This window comes from Nothoprocta perdicaria, unplaced genomic scaffold (assembly GCF_003342845.1).
Source record: "Nothoprocta perdicaria isolate Ctin4 unplaced genomic scaffold, notPer1 scaffold_226, whole genome shotgun sequence".
Classification (NCBI taxonomy): Eukaryota; Metazoa; Chordata; class Aves; order Tinamiformes; family Tinamidae; genus Nothoprocta; species Nothoprocta perdicaria.
Genome location: NW_020455445.1, coordinates 191528 through 212284, shown reverse-complemented (window position 1 = coordinate 212284; position 20757 = coordinate 191528). Strand labels below are relative to the sequence as shown.

The 20757-nt window shown below is 38.8% G+C and overlaps 1 protein-coding gene across 8 annotated transcripts in view; it reads right to left on the bottom strand.

The window, feature by feature from the left end:
• The window catches only part of EPB41L2 (erythrocyte membrane protein band 4.1 like 2), a 93330-nt gene that overhangs the window by 28337 nt on the left and 44236 nt on the right, over positions 1-20757 (bottom strand). For all 8 annotated transcript variants that reach the window (XM_026039274.1, XM_026039265.1, XM_026039272.1 and 5 more), the window contains 6 exons: positions 13709-13813; positions 9577-9619; positions 5742-5817; positions 4376-4594; positions 3055-3142; positions 1391-1543 (listed from right to left, as the gene is read on the bottom strand). In XM_026039274.1, the coding sequence (XP_025895059.1) occupies positions 1391-1543; positions 3055-3142; positions 4376-4594; positions 5742-5817; positions 9577-9619; positions 13709-13813 (684 nt within the window). The remainder of the gene's footprint in view (positions 1-1390; positions 1544-3054; positions 3143-4375; positions 4595-5741; positions 5818-9576; positions 9620-13708; positions 13814-20757) is intronic.

Below are 20757 nucleotides of genomic sequence, written 5' to 3'. Positions count from 1 at the left end.
CCCAATGTATTTATTTTTAAACTGCAAGAAGTAACGGTACTGTGGGTTGTGCTGCACATTTTACTTGAATAAAAGTCTGAAATCTGTATTACACTACTAATCTTATCTGATTTCATTTAATAATAAATTCTTAGTAAAAATATTACATCTTATGCTCTTCTTGCACTCCTAGATGTTACATATTTGAGTTCAAGAACCACAAAACTACTATGTTACATTTCTGACTTGTAGATCTCAAACGAAATCACTTCATCTTTTGAAATGGAGGAATTATCAGTATTAGTGTAGCTTGTCACATCACATAAAATCTGCYTGCACTAAAATACTTTGACTTCTGCACTTGAAAAAAAACACTTTCTCTGAACAACAGGGTATGGAAATTGCTTTGTGAACTTCATGGGTGCACACATATACACAAAGTGCTCTGAGAAATTACAAGTTGTTTACAAAGTTGTGTCAGCTAATAATCTGTTCATAGAAACTTCAACAAAAAATAGGAAGTATAATATACTTTTAAAGATATTTAAAATGTATCTCATTGCTTTTAAGTGCTACAGTTGATTTTATATCAGGATGAAGTAACACATTTCTTTTATATAAGGCTGCAGGGGAAAAAAAATGTGACCTGTCATTTAAAATTTTCACCCATATAGATCAGAGCTGCAGACAATACACAAGCTTCCAAAAGCAGTTCAGGAATAATTTTAAATCCTTTTCTCAATATAAAATGCCATTAATTTATTCTTATAGTAAATATTAATTATACTCAAGAATAAGTAAGGTGATAGCACTATKCTGTTCATTGGTTTTCACATATTTCCAGTTAAATGTGTTTAAAATAWAAATGTGCCTCCCTCAGTGGCTCCCATAAACATATTTGAGTGTCTGACAAGCAAGATGAACTTGCAAGTTCCATACTGCCCAACAGAAAGGGTTATAAAGCCCTTCAGGACAACTCAGGCCGTTGGTTACACCCGTATGACTTGGTGCCTTGACATTTAGTGAACAATTCTACTGAAAGGAGGAACAGAGGCTGCCTCTCCCCCAGCACCRTGGGCTTGTGTAGCAGGAAGAGTGTGGCAGTGTTATTAGCTTTTATTTTAAAAAGAAGTCACAGGCATCTCCTAACAGGAAAGGATTTTCTATGTGGTATGCATCTACTAACTAAAACTAGTACTAAATGTAAGCAGTAGAATCTATAGAAGAAAGTAAAATGCTCAATCCCAAGTTTAACCACGGCTCAAAACCCAGCATAAGCTTGTCAGGAATCATCCTGACCTGTGGAAGGGTGGTGTGGGGGCGGGGGAGGAGAACAAAAAACCCACCCCCGTTATCTCGGTGGGTAGAAGGTATCTCAAAGGAGTAAAGTGTGAAGGAAAGTGTTACTTACTTCTGCTGGCCTGACTTTGATGTAGAAATTACTTCGTTTATAGGAAATTTTCAGGATTTTTGGCCAAGCAAAGCGGTTGATACGGAGTCTGTCTTTGTAAATGAGCAGTCCATTCGCACACACACCCAGCATGATATCCACTCCTTCAGAATCCTGCCACATGAGAAACCGTTTCATGAAATCTGGTTTAATAAAGTGATTATTTCTGGCATACCTTGAGAGAAGAATCAAGTTAGGCCTTGTTTCATACGAAGACCTGAAAGACTGTGCAAACAAGATTCGGAAACCAGAAATAGTTAAGGAAGGTTTTGGGACTTCATAGTGGCTTTGGCGCTCTATTGCCATATGCCACAGCTCTGGGGACCTATTTGATATTTTGGCAGTAGGGACTAATTTAACAGCTTAGAAACAAGGTTAATGCGGTGGCTGTGCAACAAAAGACTTCAATAAATATTAAAAAGAGATAAAATTAAAAAGATGCTTTTCTGACTTCMAATATTCTATAAAAATACAGCAAACAGTGATCTGGTGATTACAGTGATCTTCTCCAATATGGCACTTATTACTGCAATAAGGATGCAGAAAGCACCAGACAGCTGGCTGAGGACGCCAGCACCATCACTGCCCTGAAGGTGCTGCGGGCACCTACTGAGGTTTTGTGCCCGCTGCTCCACGGACAGCGCTCGCTGCGAGCGGAGCAGGCAGCAGGAAGGAGCCCTCAGCGAGGGGCTGAGCTGCCCCGCGCCGCCCCGCAGAACCAGCGGAAGCCCCGGGCTCCCAAAGCGCACACCAGCTCCGGGAAATGCTCACGGTGCAACATCAATTGGTCTCCAGCAGCTGCAAACAGGTCCTGGCCACACAAACTCTTGTGACTGCTTCACTGTGATGAAGTAAAGTTCCTAAAACCCTCTAAAAATGAGAGCTCCTTACAGCACTTTATACCAAGAAGTGCCACACCGCACRTGGATTAGAATATGAATACTACAGACATATTTAATGTACATGGACAGAAACAAGTAACATTTCCTTCAAATATTTCAAGAGAACACAATGAGAAGCCCATATTACCACAGCTGACAGAACAAAACAAGTTCTCCAGAATTTTCAAGTCTCTTTTTTCTTCTCTTTTAAATATAGGAGTGATATTCTTACCACACATGAATTTTCCTGATTACTTAAGTCTCTGCATGTGTACGAGAGGGAGTTTAGCTAATTTTTATTTTTTTTAAATAAGAAAGTCCCACTAAAATAGGAAAAAACAACCTTTTGATTCCACCTACGAAAAGGTCCATCTCTCACCCCTTCCCTCTCCCTTTTTTTTTTTTTAAAGCAGTCATGATATTACAAAAATAATTATAGATTCTTTCAGGTTTTACTTTGTGTGCCCAAGTCTCCTTGGAAAAAAAAAAAAAAACCCTGACATTTAAATTTAGATACGCTTATGAACAGAATAATCTTTCCAGGCTGTGTATAACTATGTATAACAATGCATTTAACAAATCTAGACTGAAAATTAATCCTGTGAATGACAGATCTGTAAACTAAATAACAGGTTTAAAAATGACAAAAGCTAGCAATGAAAGGAATGAAAATTTTCAATAAAGTGTACAGACTTTAATAGTAAATATGTCTTATCCCAAAGCAAACAAATGAAAATCCAATACCTTGGCATGATGTAAATCCACTCCATACATGGAGAGTCTCTTGGCGTTTTCTAGGAACTGAGAATCTGCCTGTGCTGGAGACAAGCCCCTAAAACCAGTGAATAAACCTTGAGTTAATAGACAAAATAACTGTGCATCAGAAAASCTGATTTTCAGCCATGAAGAAATACTTCTGTTGGGAAGGCGGCAAAAGTCWTGTTGCCCTGAAGAGGATTTATTCCTTCCTTCCTATGTAAGCATACTGTATTCCCTTAGTAGAGATTGCCATCTTTACTGTTTCAAAATATTTCTAGATGTATGATGCCTAGTACTCTAATTCATATGCTGGGATAAACAGATATTTTCTGTAAATATTTCTGATATTTACTGAAGCTACTGTCTCTGAATTACATTAACCACCCCAAAAAAACAATCTCCCCAAACCAAACTCCTCCCTCCAAAAAAAAAACCAAAACCAAAAACAAACAAAAAAACCCCCACACTTCCAAAAGCCATAACAAACCTAATTTTAGTAGTTTTGCACMTACTTTTAAGAGAAGTTGATAAAGTGCATGTTTCTGCACCCAGTAATAACCCCAGGCATCAGTAGAGGCCAGGGGCTGCCCTGCTGAACGGGACCTTGGGGCCATGGTGGACTAGGTGACCATGAGCTGGCAGCGTGCCGGAGTTATCCAGGTGGTCRGGGTACCTGGGTTGCCTTAGGAAGAGTACTGAAGGAAGGTGAAGTTATCCCTGCCTTTTATTCCACCCTGGAGAGGCTGCATCTGGAGTGCAGGGCCCAGTTCTGATCTGTCCAGTAAGAGAGACACACGTTGCTGCCASAGCAAGCGCAGCACGGGGCTGCTGAGATGAAGGACTGGAGTATCTTTGACAGGAGGAAAGGCTGAGGGCAGCACGGGGCTGTTCCACTTGAAGAGGAGAAGACCGAGATGGGATTTTACCAACGTGTATTAGGATTTGGTGGGAGGGTATAAAGGAGATGGAGACAGATTCTTCAGTGGTGCCCAGTGGCAGGATGAGAGGCAAGAGGCGCAAATGAAACCCAGGAAGTTCTGCCTGAATGTAATGAAATACTRTCTTACACTGTGGAGGTGATTGAACACGAACAGGTTGCCCAGGGAGGTTGTAAAGTCTCCATCCTTCAAGATACTCAAGAAGTCTTTGGATAGGGCAACACACTCTACATGACCCTGCCTAAGTAAGTGGGTTGGCCTACGTTATCTAAGGTCTCTTCCAACCTCAACTGTTCCATGATTTCATGAAAGGACATAAATGTGACACAGCACGACAACTAATTTTATTCCCACTGTATCTTGCACACCTGTGTGTTTTGTGTAGCTCAACAACTTTTTCTTCCATTTCTTGAGTTTGATTGGGTGCAAACTGGAATTCACTGATATAATCACTGCGGTGCTCCTCTGGGTCRTAATCCCCTAGTTCAGCTTGCACGGTATAGGATCCAAGGAGAGCATGAGTCACAAAAGAGCAGGGCAGTCGCCCCGAAGCGATATCCTGGCGAAGCTGCAGGCACAAGAAATATCTGCAATAAATAAAAACAAGAATAGAAAAAGAGTTACCCATGGCAAGATTTACAGGAAAGATGGCAGAATTTCTTCACATACAGTTGGTCACAAACAGATTTTCTAAAGCAACAGTATARTTACACCTGATCCTATTTTTGAGCACTATTGCTGCATAGTAGATTGACTTCACATTGAGTCATCATCATTTTCATAAATAATCTGAAAAAGAATAACTTTGATTTCCAGTGCCAACAAAAAAACACAGCTATCAAACCAAGCTCACTGCTAATTCTGAACCAAAAAAAAAGCCTATCTGAATTTTCCATAATTTGAAAAAAATCACAGTCACAGACTCAATTCTGTACACTCTGCCCACTGGTTATATTAGTTTTAGAAGAGTACTTTCAAGGTGTTTACAAGTTCTCAGTGGGTATCAGTGAAAGACAAAAGTTGATTTTTTTCATGTTTTGTTGTGYTTTAAGGATTTGTTTAGTACTTGCATAGAAAACACTGTTTTCAACAAGCAGGCATAAAAAACTACTAAATTACCTTGGACTTTTTAAGCTTTGCTCTTAAAAATGAGCCTCCACACATGTACCTTTAGTATATAGCATATGCCTGCTATAAATAAATCAGCAGCCCCACAATACACCACCAGCTTCTTTCAATAAGATCATTCTTATCCTACCTTCTCTTCCTTCCTTCCTTCCCCCTGAAATCACATCCCAACTTATTAAATTCCTCTTCCTGCAATGTTTCAGTTTGCCTTTAGGGATTTATGTTGACCCCCTTTGCATTTCTCCACAATCACTTACTTGTTCCCAGCAGCAGTTGCTACCACAGCTTCACCCCTTGAAAAGCTATTCTAATTGACTCTTAACCAGTCCCGCACAGAACACGCTTATCCAGGTCGCTTCTCATGACATTGGCAAAGGCCTCTCATTCTAAATGAATTAATTTTTGCTAGCTCAAGACGCCACTCATATCAGGCTCTCCTCATCTCCCCATTCCAAAAAGCAGTTGACATCTGTAAGTATTCTACAGTAATAGTTCAATCTGTATGCCATGGCATACAGATTCCCCAGCAYTTCCTCCTTCCCCAAAAATTCTGTCATTTGGAGATCATCAAAAAAAAACAGCATTTAAGTCATGAACTGTGCATACCTGGTGATGTCTTCAGTCAGCTGTGAAGGATCAGGAGGATAAAACTTCACATTAAAGGTGAACAGCCAAGGTAAACCTAAGCATGGGGAAAGCCTCGTTGTTATTCCRAAGAACTTTAAACAAAAAAAGAACCTTATCCAAAGCTGTCAGGTAATTTCATAGATTTTAAATCACTGGACTGCTAAAGAAAATTTTACTTTTAATAGTTTATTAATAAGAAGTATAGATTATCTTCATCACTACATAGTAGCTCCTATAGTGAAGAAATAGAATCTTAAAATAAAGTTTATTTAAAATAAAGAATCTTAAAATAAAGTTTCTTATGCTTTATTCACATTAACTTACATAAATATCCAAAGTGCTTCATTTGAAAGCTACCATATTTTAAGACCTTTGAGGCAGCCTGTGTTCAGCTTATGAATAGGTGTCTGCAATGAGTTCGCAGTGACTTCCAAAGCACTCATGCTCCCACCCTGTTTAAACTGAGAGAAGCCGAAAGCACCGTACAAATGTGAACATTAGACCTAAGAGTGAAATGTGTTGCATACAGGGGAAAAATATAGTAGTAAACTAGTTTTATTTACACAGAACATGTAACAAAGCTGCTCTTCTTTTTGGGGGGATATTAAACCAATTTTTTAAGGCAGTTTTAACAGCAACTGCACTTTAAACTTGCTCTTATTCTACTGATTTGAAATTACGAGCAGCATCTGTATCTTTTCAGTAAGAGCATGCTTACAATCAGAATAACTGTTGGACAAAGCACAAAATGCTGCCTTCAGTCATATTGCTAGTTTTAAATTAGCCCTCCAATCTTTAAAAAAAAATTCGTAAGTAATGAAAATCAATTCTTAGAAYATTACTTTTTCCAGACCTGTAATTTTATGCAAGAGAAAATATTTTACTGGAAAGTACTAACAACTTGACAAATGTAGAAGTTTCCAAATAGAACCTTAGTACAAGGCTGGGATACATACATAATAGTATGTATGGAAAAACTAGGAAATAAAAAAAGTTATTTAATTGTTTGCTTTTACATGTTCCTTCAAAGCAGATACAGTTAAGCTTTTTCATATCTTGCCAAACAAAGATAACACTACAATGCTGTCCAGCCAAAACCAGCACAGACAGATAGGAAATCATATTATATTACTAAAACAATTAAAGTGCTTTATTGTCTCAGCTTATCTTTTTCCTAATGCAAATGCATATTCAATGAAGTCTTCCTGCAAATAACCTTCTATTAAAAAAGAATAGACATTTTGTAAGGCTTGTTAATGATGAACATTTAACAGTAAGTAGAGCTTTAAAAAACTGTTTTGCACACAGAAGTCATGCTTAGAAAACTGTGCATTCTGGCAAAAGATTTGACAGATCCATTTCCAAGATTATGCTAGGGAAGAGTGCTGAAATTGTTTATTTTTTAGAAAGCTATTTTAAAAGTCCAAAGCTGTTACAGGTGAAAAAGTCCTTTATCTAGATAAAAATTTCTGATGCAAATTTCAAAAATGAATTCAGATTTTCAGATTCAAGTWTTTATTGAAGCATTTTAATTTCCATAAAATTCTGTTTAAATGTGAGCTTTTTTGTTTTGCCACAGGCTGCACAGCTACTCCTCTCTTTTGAGAGCTGAGGATGTCAGAGCCTCTTCATGTGCCTGCAAACAATTTGTTCCAACAACGAGAGCTTTCCTTACAATGTAGGGCAGGACTCCTTGACTGAGAGAGTCTCATTTATCCTATGTGCAAATGGTCTCTGGGTACCATTTGCCTCACGGCATAATCTAATACACCACAAGACAGAATTAGACCAAGAATACCTTGAAAAAAGCAGATCTAGTAACATCTAATAGTAGCATGAAAAAAAACCCTACTCCCATCATTTAAGAGAACTAGTTTTATTTAATGAAATTCTGCTAGTACTGAATAAACCAAACTGGCAGAGAAAAATAATTGGGATGAAAAGCATTCCTGTAAAGAGTGCTCAGGGAGAGCTGTCCTAAGAAGGGATAGCAAGGAACGAAGGATGACTGACGACTCCTTCCACAGAGGGGCTAACCTGCATTTACAATGTTCTCCTGAATGGTATGAACTATTTTTCCTGGTCTAAGTCGCAGTTAAAGTAGCCACAGGTTAACTACTGCTTAACCTATTTCTGTTTCTTCTCCCCATTTCTACAGCTCCTCTTCAGAAGGCAGAGTAACGAGGCAACCTGCACATTGATCAAAAATCTCTATCCTCTGCAAAAAGCTCAAAAGAGCATAAATCCTCAAATCTAAAGACTGCACATTTCAGATGTCCACTCAAACTAAATCCTATAACTAATCCATAGATAAAATGTTGTACTTGACTTTCTACGTAATCTCTGGACAGTTGGTAGACTTMTATTTTACCTGATTACTGAAAGCACATTTATCCTCCAAAAATAGACTAGCAAGTATGTTACACTGTTTGTGTACAGTCTATTTTTATTTATTATAGCTGTGTAGCACAGACATACAAACAATAATTGTCCTGGTGCAATAATGCACACTATTAGTGGTGCTTTGAATTGGTGGTCAAGACAAAAACAAATCCCACAGACCTGATATTTAAAGTGGTATTTAACATTCTGTCCCAGAGAAGGCTTTCTGTCTTGAAGCTTAGTAACACAGAGAAATGTCAAACATTTTATGGCCAGATTGTTACCTCAAAAATGCTTCAGAGGCAACTTTAGGCACATTCTTAGAGAAGAATGCAATATAACCAACCAACAGCATTCAATTAACATGATTCATCACATTCAAACTGGGAACCAGTGGGTTTTTTATTCCTGTAAATGCTTTTTGTGCCATTTACTCACGATATTGCTGTATCTCAGCTAACATTTCTAGAGTACTGTGTGACTGAGACAGATAAACTGTATCTGATACAGATAAACTGAGAGATATAAATTTTTCCTTCAAAATTAATAAAACTACTACTTCTGAAGTTTTGCTTGAATCACCTTTGAGAAAATAAACAACATAAGGAATAGCCATATCCAACCCACACTTCAAGACTTTAAAAGTCAGAGTCTGGCCATCCTTATGTCACACTGACAAGAGTCAGCTCCAGCTCAGCTACCACCACATTGCAAAAATCCTTCTTTATCCTTAGTGGAGATAGAGCAACTTCCACAGGACAACTCCTCTCTTTGCACATAGTGCTGCCAAACTCTCAGATTGCGGCACACTGTCTCTCTCAGATTTTACGTGTGAATTTATCACCACTCGGCGTTGTGGCCAATCTGAAAATATATATAATTATATCAATAGCCTTGCATTTCATTCTCTTTCCTGGGCAGGAGGGTGGGTAGCCAATATTGTGGAATATATTACAGGACCCCAAATGGCAAAGCTCCATGACTCTCTAGGCCTCCTTCAGTTGCTGCCTGTGTCTCACGCAAGGTCGGGGCACACAAGGCTCTTCTTAAGTGCTCCAGTACAAATGACTAAGTGCCCACTGAAAATATAGAGCAGAGTCTCTCTGAACAGTCTTCAGAGTCGATGAAGAGCGAGGTTTGCACTTAGATCTCTGGATTTGCCACAAGCTGCTTTAACTACTGTACTCCCCAATCCACTCTTCATAGAAGCAGATTCTCTTCATCCCCTCAACAGCTGAAGTGAAACAAGCAACAAGGCAAGTCTGCTGTTTTGACTCTCCACTTACTTTTTTCTTAATGAAAAATTAACAACTCACACCYCTTTTCTACTTTATAAGCATACCGTTCAGTCATCATCTGGACTACTGACTTCAGGAAAAGTACTTCTGTGCAAAAATAAAGGCAGAGAACATCTGAATTCAGAAATACTTACTTCGAATTTGCCTCTTAATTTCCTTTGAAGGATCTAGCCAGTTCTGAAAAACAAATAAAATATATATATATATGTTAAAATCATTTCAYGCTGAAGATAGTGATGTAACTGCTTACTTCTCAGCTAAAGCTTAGATCTGTTCCACATTAAAACATCCCAGAAAATCCTGAAAGTAAATGTGTGGTTTGTTAGTGGGTCTGCCTCCACAGGCACATAACTGAACCAACRTTGATGGTCGTCCTATTACCTTAGACTACGCTCCGTAATACTGAGAAATGAATAACTGGATGCCATTTTCTCATTTTATTGATTTCTTCTTTTATTAATATAAGTGGCCATTTCCAGAAACAGCTAATCTCTGGAGTTACTGACAATGAGATTTCTCTTGATGTCCAAAAATATATTTCTCCCCTCATTTGTATGTTCATTTTAGTTCTGATAACGCTCAAAGCAAAGTAGAAAAAAAAGGTTTTTATTATTATTTTTAAATTTTTGYATCTCCTCCAGGTAAAATTCTCTCTGAACAAGTAGAATTTCAACATTGATGCAAAGGCAAGRTTCAAGTTTAGATGCTCAGCTCTGCTTAAGAGTTGTCTTAGATCATTAAGTGTTTGTTAGGCAAATAAAGCTGTCTTTTTCAAAATATTTGTTCTTGTAACACCAAAAATCCTTCACTATAACTGGTACAACATTAAGTAGCTCATAGCATTTCAGTTGAGGAATCTCTTTTTATGCTGTTACTGATCACCCAAAATACAACTTCGGAAAACAGGACTGAGAAATGAGCAAGATGTATTCACCAGTAATTCAGGCAAAGTTGTTTACTTTTACCTATAAGTGTTACGAAAAAGATTGGGTAAAGACTAGAATACAGGCCTTTCTGCTRTAGTTAGGGAAAACTTAGGTATGTTTACACACTTATTTCCAGTAATCAGACACAGAATCCCAGAATGGTAGAGGTTGGAAGGGACCTCTAGAGATCATCTAGCCCACTCCCCCCTRCTCCAGCAGGGACACCCAGARCACGGGGCACAGGGCGGCATCCAGGTGGGTTGGGAGACCTCCAGAGGAGGAGACTCCACAGCCTCCCTGAGCAGCCTGTGCCAGGGATCTGGCACCCTCACGGGAAAGAAGTTCCTCGTCATGTGGAAGACGGAACTTTGTGTGTTTCAACTTGTACCCATTACCCCTTGTCCTATCACTGGCCACCACTGAGAAGAGCTTGATCTCATCTTCTTTACCTTCACACCCACCCCTCCGTGGAGCAGAGGCACCGTGAGCGCTGCTTACAAGCCGCAATTCAAGAAGCAGGAGGTGGGGAAGCGCCAGCGGGCGAGTGCCAGGCTTGCATTGCTACCAGGCACTGCACCAGCAACAGCTGGAAGGCCAGAGGGCCCCTCAGTGCCAGCAGGAATGTTGCCAAAAGGGAACCTCCTAAGGATACGATTCCTGCCTGAGGAAATAGCCGGTCACTTTATACAGGACCTCGCTTCTCACTCCACGGTGCCAAACATCGCCCTGACCAACTCTTCTCCAACGYGATAGTCCTGACAGTCCTTTCCACCCAAGGTTACATTGATTTAAAGAAAAACATGCTATGATGCAGTTTTAKGGGTCTGCATGGGTTAGGAGAACACATAGTTATTTAATAGTTTTGCCCCAGTGTAAATTCTTAACGATCCTCTCTGCTGGTAAAGGATTGTGCTTCRTTGCTGCCACTCCACATACTAAGCTCCCTGTTGCAAAAGATTTTGATCCAAGTCTATTCGGTCACTAATGCAGCCTGCTGACATTCGATAGGTACTATTTCCAAAGTAAGTTAAAATGTATTTATACATGCAACTAAAAATATAAGAATAATTTCTTTTTTTTTTTTTTTTCATTAAAAACCAGCAGCTTTTACATTTCATAGTCATTATAATTCTTCCGGAGTTACTCAGCCATAACTTCCTTACATAAGAAGGGATAAAAAGCATTTCTAAAAAAAAATCTGTGTGTCATTTAAAGGAAACAAAGGAAAATAGAAACGTGACACTGAAAGGCCTTCAAAGTCACCAGAAGTCTTCAAATAATTTTAGCTGAGCTGCATTTCAACTACAGTATCATCCTAGATTTCCAGTTGRAAAGCCATAGTTAGAAAGCTCTTCCGATTACCAAGAAAACTAGAAATACCTTAAAACTTTGCATTTTTCATAATCAAAATAAGTAGAAAGAAATAGGAACAGCTACATATAAGTATAAAATATAGCATGGCAAAGCTATAGCTGAAGACTAGGATATGTGGCTTTCACACAAGTAGGACAAAAGAACATATACAAGGCAGAACATGCTGCAAATAATAATAATTCTTCCTTTATGGGAAATTATATAGCTGATTTCTGTGTTTCCAACTTCCAACCACATTTCCAACTGAGCTGGAGCTTAGAGCATAAACTGTCCAGCACTTCCACAAACCAAGTGCAGTGGGAATAAACCATTTAAGAACTTCAGCGATTTTTCCTCTCCTCTCTCTGCCACTTCTACAGAGGTAAAAATTATTTGTTTAAAGCTGGCTTGTCAACAGATGGCTGGAATTAGTGCACAAGGAGGARAAAAAACCCCAATTGGTGTCATTCATCAGCACTCAGCACCAACTGGGCTCAACATCAAAGATTTGTCATATTTTTATCTGGGAAGGCAACAGATATGGCATAAAAAATGCATTAGAAAACTGGTGCTGCTATGAAAAACAATTCAAATAAACTTAGAGRAAGGTGAATGACAGAGGAAAATTTCAAGGCTATCAATTCTTTTTTTGGCAGAAACTGCTGAATCCAACTAATCCCCCACCAATCCATATCAAAGAGTTATAACCTCAAATAGCAGAACAGCAAATAGAGTTTTAGCAAATATAGTTTTCTAGTTAGCAAGGTAGTAAATATAGTTTATTAGTTACTGAAGAATGGGCAAAAATCAGGCAAATGGTCTTTAGAGAAGGATGAGAAAAAGCAAAACACTAATAAAAATGCATCTCTCATTATCTTGCTCATATATCTAAATTTGTGAAATCTGTGTCAGCAGCACAAGACAAGTGAGGTCCTAACAGCTTTAGAAATCAAATTAAAATGAAAAGCTCCTTCATCTTCAGCAACTAGCAAACAGACAACCCCTGCTGAGCAAGCAGCAAACACTGCACTTGCAGAGAASAAAATTACCCGAATCTCCCAATTTAAATATGAAGCACCCCCCCTTCTCCAATCCACAACTGACCTCTCCTTCCTTTTCCTTCTCACATTTAGAAAGAAATCCAAGTAAATGCTCCAAAGAACATAATAGTTTAATAATTTAGTCTTGATAATCAATCTCTTTCCAAACTATGTGCTCCAAATAGACTTAGAGGTTCTTCCCCTCCATCAAATAAAGTTCAAAGAAACCTACTGGCTGACCTGAGTTTCTTAGAATGGGAAAGGCATAATTTAGAGTTGTTAAGGTGGTTTTTTTTTTTCCCCCTTCTTTTTCCTTCGATGATGATGGAGGGGGCGGGGAAGGTAGCAGGTCTATCTTTAGTTTGTGGGCAGAGTGACATCTGGTCCGTAACTTACCACAGACACTGGGAAAGAAGTGAAATTGGTTCTAGCAATTGAATGCAATTAACTGACCAGGATTTTTCTCATCTCAGCAACATAGATGGCTTGATAAACTACTTCATAAGCAAGAGCAAGATGAATATACTAACAAGAGGTACTTTAAAAAGTCTTACTTGAATATAATCATATCAAAACACCTCTTATAAGCCAAGTCTTTCTAAAACAAGTTTCCAGTGCTGGTTATGAGCTACTTCTTGTCTCATCTTTACAAGATGCCAGTATTTTCATACTTGAGACAGGGTAGGAAAACTACTGGAAAGTCAGGTAGCAGATATCCCCCTGCTCTAAAGCAATAAATGAGTGCATTGTTAGTTATCTATTCATACCTGTCAGTATCTAACCCACATTCCAAGCTTACAACTGTCACTGCCATTTGGGGATTATTTAATCRGTTTTTCACAGTATACATTTAATGCTGCTCCTTAATTGAGTCATTAACAACACATAAGAACACCAAAAAATACAATAAAAACAACGACAACAACAAAACAACTCCAAGGACTTACCTTCTGGTCTGAGCTCTCATAGAACACCAGGCCAAAATAGTCTTTTTCCAGTAAATTGAGATGCTCGCATACTTTCTCGAACAGCACCTGGCCTTTTGCTCTTTTCTGAAAAGTGAAAAGTACCGTAACTGTTTAATTTTATGAACACATTCAGCTGACAAAACAGATTGCTGCAACTGGAGAACAGGAAAATTTTAAATATTACTAAGTCATGTTATAAAGCTTTCTTATGATACACCGCTTATAATTTGAGCAATATTTTTACATAATATTTGTCAGTGTTCGTGTGTCTCTTTTATAAAATACTTTTACATATATATTCATTGACATAGATAATTTTTAGGGGAGGTAAAAATTTATCAAAATCTGACTTGAATGGACAGGTAACACATTTTTACTCCATTTACCCCACACCATTTTYACACAACTGAAGTGGCAAGAAACTCAATCACACATGCAGGAACACGCTTCAAAGCTGCTTTTTAAGTTATCATAAATATAAAAAGTTGTATTCCTTTTATCTCAATTTATCTCATTTTCCTTTTATGTAATTCTATTCATGCATAAACATTTATAGAAAAAAAAATGGATCATTTCCTGCCTGTCRAACTGCTAAAAGGATCCTCAACAGGGAAAATGATCATGATGATATGAGTTGATGTCAATTCTTACAGTGAGATTGTTCAATCATAGCATGGAAAGCTGTTTTTCCAACTACACTGTCTTAGAGAAACCAAGGAGTTAAGTGCAGCACCAAAAGTTAGGAGATGTCCACGTCTGGAAAATGAACTGCCCAAGATGAAGCTCAATGCAGCTAAGAACTGTCACAGTGAGCATTTCTTCCTATTGCTTATTTTTGAGTCAAAAAAAAAGAAAAAAGATCACATCAATACCAAGAACTTAATCTCTCACACACTCTCTCACACACTCTCTCACACACTCTCTCACACACTCTCTCACACACTCTCTCACACACTCTCTCACACACTCTCTCACACANACTCTCTCACACACTCTCTCACACACTCTCTCACACACTCTCTCACACACTCTCTCACACACTCTCTCACACACTCTCTCACACACTCTCTCACATTTCTCATACTGAACATGAATAACTTCTGCCTACCATTCAATACTGTAGAGATTTTGAGGGGTAGAAAAAAAACAAAAGAGGGAGTTGCTTTCTATCTATAAACATGCCATCTCTGAAAGCAACTAAGCCATTCGTCAGTAGTTTACTCCAAGATAAAAACCCTTTTCACAGCAGTTTAGTCTGCCTAAAAATAATTTCTGTGGTAGTCATTAATAGAGAAAAAAGGAGAGTGAAAAAACAACAATAACAACGAGATCATAGGTTGGTTTGATGTTCATCTCAGCAGCGCACAGTCAGCTCCTTTATAGTAGTAATGAAAGGCAGAGACACCCCTCAGCCGGCTGCTTCTGCAGCTTGGAAGTGCAACAGCCTCAGCAAATTGCAATTAATCCTGAAGTTTTACCTGCCTTTCCTGCACCACTAACTGGTAACGTAAACAAGGTTATCCCATCTCCTCCTATTGCTGGTAAYTAAAAGCAGGCCAATGGGCTATTCCTGGGGAAAGGATTTGTTGCACTGGTGGTGGCAGCTGGCAAAAGATGAGAAGTTTTAGAGCAGGCAGCTCACAATGTATCAGGAGGGCTGGGATTTCTCTGCAAGGGTGCAACGGAGCCGCTCACTGGCAGGCGAACGGCAGCACGTGGCCTCGCGTCTGGAATCCTGCAGGCTGCTGCTGCTGCTGCTATTCGTGGCATTTATCTAYGAGGCGACAGCAGGGCGTTTTGGGGAGCCTGGCGGCTCCCAGGCCCTTCTGCTCCTGCTGCCGCTCTCGGGGGGATGCTGAGCGCTGCGGCAGCGCCGGGGAACCGCCGCGGGTCCGGCACGCCCCGCGCCTGCGCCCATCCGTGGGCCTCCGTTTGGAACAGCAGGGCAAAACTTGCAGCAGGCAGAGCTACAAACCAAACATGCTCAGCAGCCTAAGCACCACGGAACGTCACTGGAACTTCCTCTGGAATTATACTCTGCAGAAAGAGACAGCCTGAAGTGGTTAAGTAGCCACGTTGTCGCCTTGCAAGTCTCAACCGCAACTGGGGAGAAATCAGCTATTTAGAGAAGAGCTAGGCTCAAATGAGAACTCAACATAAGCAAGAGAAGTTTGCTGGAATTGTAGCCTGCTTGATTGCATGTAATATATATAATCTTTCCTCCCTAAATCACTGTGTGTGTCAGCAACTGTAACTATCAAAAGCATTTTCCAGATAAACACATTTCAATGAAAGCAATCTACCAATTATGGCAGATGTAGCAGAYGCTATCATTAATCACAGCTCTGAAGCCCGCTCTGCTAATTGTGGGTTAAAARAAAGGGTAAAAAGAAAGGTTATGCACAGAACACATAATATATGCACTTAAAAATCAAATAAGTACAGATAATATCCAAGTTTTTGGCACATGTAAACATARAGTTGCTAGAATTAAGTTAAAAACATATTATGATAATACACTTTTTTTTTCTTTAATATTAGGAAGTAACTGGGTCACCACAGGAACTGGATACTGGCAACGTCCAACCGCATCTTTAAAAACTTGTTTTGAGTCAATATCTTTTGCATACAAGTTTAAAAAAAAAGTACATTGAGCCAATATGCCATGAAGACATTATAGCAATTCAAAACCTAACCAACACCATAGAGAAACAATAGCATCAGAAACTGGTCTTTTTGGTTGTAGATTCAAAAGCCAGGCATCTCGCTATCAACTGCTCTCATAATAAATATGAATAAATATGAAAAAATATACAACAGAAATAAAAAGAAAAAAAAGTTTCATTACCACACACTCGCACAGAATGAGGCAGATGCTCACTGCAGCCCAATGAAAATATCTGTTTTGGAATTTGCTTTCAAAAATAAATGAAAAAGCTTTGATTTCGTTTGATACACTGATTTCTAACCATCTGTGAGCTGTTGATCAGCACGCCTAATGAAAAGCCCAGRCAACACATTGCATTAAGCAATCTGTACTAGGAATGGGTTAAAAAGGCAGATCAAGTACATACCATTTTTCACAACTGTTCAACAGCAACATCAGAACAGCAGCAGGTAGGACCAAAACATAAAGAAATTTCCCTACTGAAGTCAAAAATTCAATCCACTTTTATTCCTCACTTCCTCTCTATGCTTTTCTCAACTTTCTCATTCTTTGTATTTGCTTGTTTCCTCACATGCATTCCTCCACTCTTTTTCCTYTCTCTCAATGTTCCCTTCCTTCCCTTCCACACTACGTAGCTTTTGCTTCCCCTGATCCCTAATTTTGATTCCTCAGCAAAGGTGGCATCAAACACAAGGAAATCTCCTTTCTAACGCTGCAACGGCAGCAAAAGGCAAAGCTCAAACTCAGCCCCTACGCTGCTACCAAGAAAAGAGTACAGCAAGGCTAACATGGCAGAACTATGTACATGGCCTGTGATTTAAACAATGCAGGATTCAAAGCACTATTATTCTATTTTGCCTTTTTTTTTTTTTTTTTTTTTAATGAGAACATAGAAAACAGAAATGTAACCAACGTTATTCCACTGCCACGTTTCAGCCCCCTAACGAACAGATGCCCCCTTGAAACACAGCCACTTCAGAGCAGGTGTACCCAGGTTTCCAGCCTCACCTCCTCCTCTGAAGGGCTAAGCAATTGCAGGCGGCTCGCAGAACGGGAGATTTCCATCCAACTGGAAATTAAAATACGGTATCATGGACCCTTTTGCTATAAAAGGGTCACCATCTACAGATACATGGGTAAGGACTACAACAGTCAAGGAGATTAGTCCTGAAAGGTGTCCTCATATTTTATCTCAACCAGAATCTCTTCTGGCTTCAAGTTGACTACAGACAGGTGTTAATCTTAATTTTAGTGGGGTCTGCTGAATCTGYGTCAGGATGTGTCTGATTAAATGCCCCCGTCAGTCCCCCTGCAAAGCCTTACCTCTCAGTTTCATTCAAACACTAGTCTGTACRTTTGAGACGCCAGAAAGATGTGCAAATAAAAACTCAACTACAGTTATTTAAGCATTTTGCTTAGCAAGTTCAGACAGTTTCCTTAATTCAGGGTTTTCCAAAAAATGAGCTTAACTGTTTTAAGCAAAAGCTTATTTTTACTTCAGATTAGCACACTGTAGCCATACAGTTGATGTCAACTTCAGTGTATTTCAAATGTTCAAACGTGCACAAGATTCAGTCACGCAGCAGCCTCTAAATGTCTTTTGCTTTAAATATTTAATCAGATAAATGGCTGAGTGCAGGAAAATAAATTCAACAGCATCTTCACTTGCTTATAACCTGTAGCCACATAGTTATCACTTATTTTATTAAAGCTCTGCTATCTTCTAGTTAAACATGGATTATATAAAAGTAGAAAACTGGAAAAAGTCTCCATTATAAATCCCATATTTAATCAAGAAATCAAGAATAACATTCCAATGATCCAAGATGAATGAGAATTCTTACCTCCTCTCACAGATAGCTTCAGATAATTTCTCATCTCTTCTAGTATAATGCTTCCATATACTATTATTCCAGTACAGTCTTTGAAAGTTTCTTAGATCTAAATAGGTTTGGATTTTTTTTTTTTGATTGTTAAATTATAGGATGCAGAAAATCAATTTATTTTGTTAAAACGGAGCTAAAAAGTATTTGTATTTTAGATTCTAAGTTAAAAGCCTTAAAAGCAACTTTTTAATAGAGGTTATTTTGATTCCTTATATAACTTTCCTRGTTTCCTAGAAACAAAACTCATARAAAAAAAATSACAGCAAAAAATAACTGGATGCTGAAACATCACTTTAGCAATTTGAAATTGTAATAAACTGAGGAACAGATTCTGCTTGCCACAAGGCTTAGCTTCATTACACTGACAGGTCACAAATCTTTCTGGATGACAGGGAAACTATCACTCTCTACACTGGTATTCAGACAAGCAAATCAGGAGATTTATATCAAAGAAATGAAAGCTCTTCAAAAAAGGTAATAAAATCATAAAAGTAGACAAGAATAAAGAGAGGGAAAGTATTACTAAAAAAAGCTGCAATATCTGCTTAAACAGTACTATAGAAATTATTGACTCAACATGCACAGGTCCAACTGGCAAGCTGACACCAGTCAGAAAGACCTATTAAGTGAAAATAAAGAGTCCCAAGGGCAAAAGTACAAGCAGATTCTTTTCTGATGTGCTAAATTCATTTACAAAGCAATTTTCAAAACGAGAAATATCCGAGATGAGCTTTTTGTGAAGAGCCAAACATTTACCACGACAGGCACGCCCTGAGCAACAGAAAAGGCATGCAAAAACCAGCAAAGAGTAATTTCTTTGTTAAACAACACTAGGCAGCTACAAAGAAGGACTTACTGCAATTATCAATATACAGAAAGTGGCAAAGAAACAATGACAGTACAAGTGTACTGCACCAGCAGCACTTGATGACAAATTCTCAACTATGAAATAACAGCATCAAATTCCACATTCATTTGCAGAGATTTCTGTGCAGCACAGTAAAAGCACGATGATGATTTGCTCTGTTTGATATTTTTCTATACACAGTCACACCTACAGGGCTGCTTTCTCCAAAGGTTACAACCATCTTTCTTAACCAAGCAGCTTCTCTCAGCTTCTTCATGGCACACACACAGAGATGACATGTTAGAGACGAGGCACACATAGGAACTGGCTTTCAGAAACATATCAGTATTTTAATAAGGGTGCAGAGACCAAAAGCATTAGGATTTAATTTACTCTGAAATGTTTCTTGATACCTGCTGCCTGTCACATAGAACTACCTGGGCATTACTCCTCAGATCCCCATTACTTTCTCACTTCTAAGCCTGAACTGGATGCATATGGACAGAATGTAGGTGCACGTGGAAAATAACTGGAACGAGGAGGCACGGGACATACTTGTCAGCACCACAGGCTTGATGAAACGCCTAAGATGTGTTTTCATGTAAGGCACTTCCTGGATCAATGGCAGTGATCTCATTTGTTTCAAAGTGGAAAAAGAAAATGATACAGTTTGGATTTTTATTTTCCCTAAAGAGAAAACAAAAGTCAAAATAATAACATTTCTCCCCAAACAATGACATAGGACAAGCATCATTAGGCTGGGAACGCAGATTTTCTGCGGACAGTCTTGGTGCATGACAGATCTGGTTCACTTTTCTCATGGTTCCAAAAAWGAAACAGCCCTTGTGAAAGAAAAAACTGGATGTATTCTGTTCAACTACACCAAAAAGGCAAGAGGAGACCAGTTGTTTGGTGGGAGATGCTAGGCTTTCAAAGAATAGTCTTATTTCCATTGACTGCAGTATAAGCCTGTATCGTTGTTGCTTCCTTTTCCCCAGGACTCTAAGCACTGACAATGTCAATAAGAACGAAAAATCAAGGAAGGAGAGCAAAACTCAAGCTCAAGGGATCAAATTGGTATTCAAATGCTAACAAATTATTTTGCAAACTTAAGGAGAATTTAAGAGATCAAGAACACAAGATGAGAGGATCCTGCAGCAAGTTGTGCCTATGAAGAAGCACAATATTTACAGATACAGATGTTGCTACAGAACACTTCTGGCAGACAGACAGACAAGTACAAAGCTTAATTTTTTTGTCAAGGTAATGTTTGAGATTGGTCAAAAAAAAGTATTAACAACTATGTCTAAACTTTCTGTTTTCCTTTGTTGCATCTCATGAGACTCCTCTGTGTCCATTTCTCCAGCCTGTTGATGTTTGTCTGCATGGCAACTCTATCGGGTCTGCCAACCACCGCTACCTCTTCTGTCTTACCKGCAAACTCGCTGAAGGTTTGCTGGACTCTACAACTGTGCAGGTCACTAACAGCCCCACACATCCCTCAACCCCTGGGATAAAGCACTAGTGACAGGCATCCACCTGGAGTTCCCACCACTGAACACAACTCTGAGTCCAACAGCTCAGCCAGTTTTCAGGCCACCTCACTGTACACTTTGCTAGGCCTTTT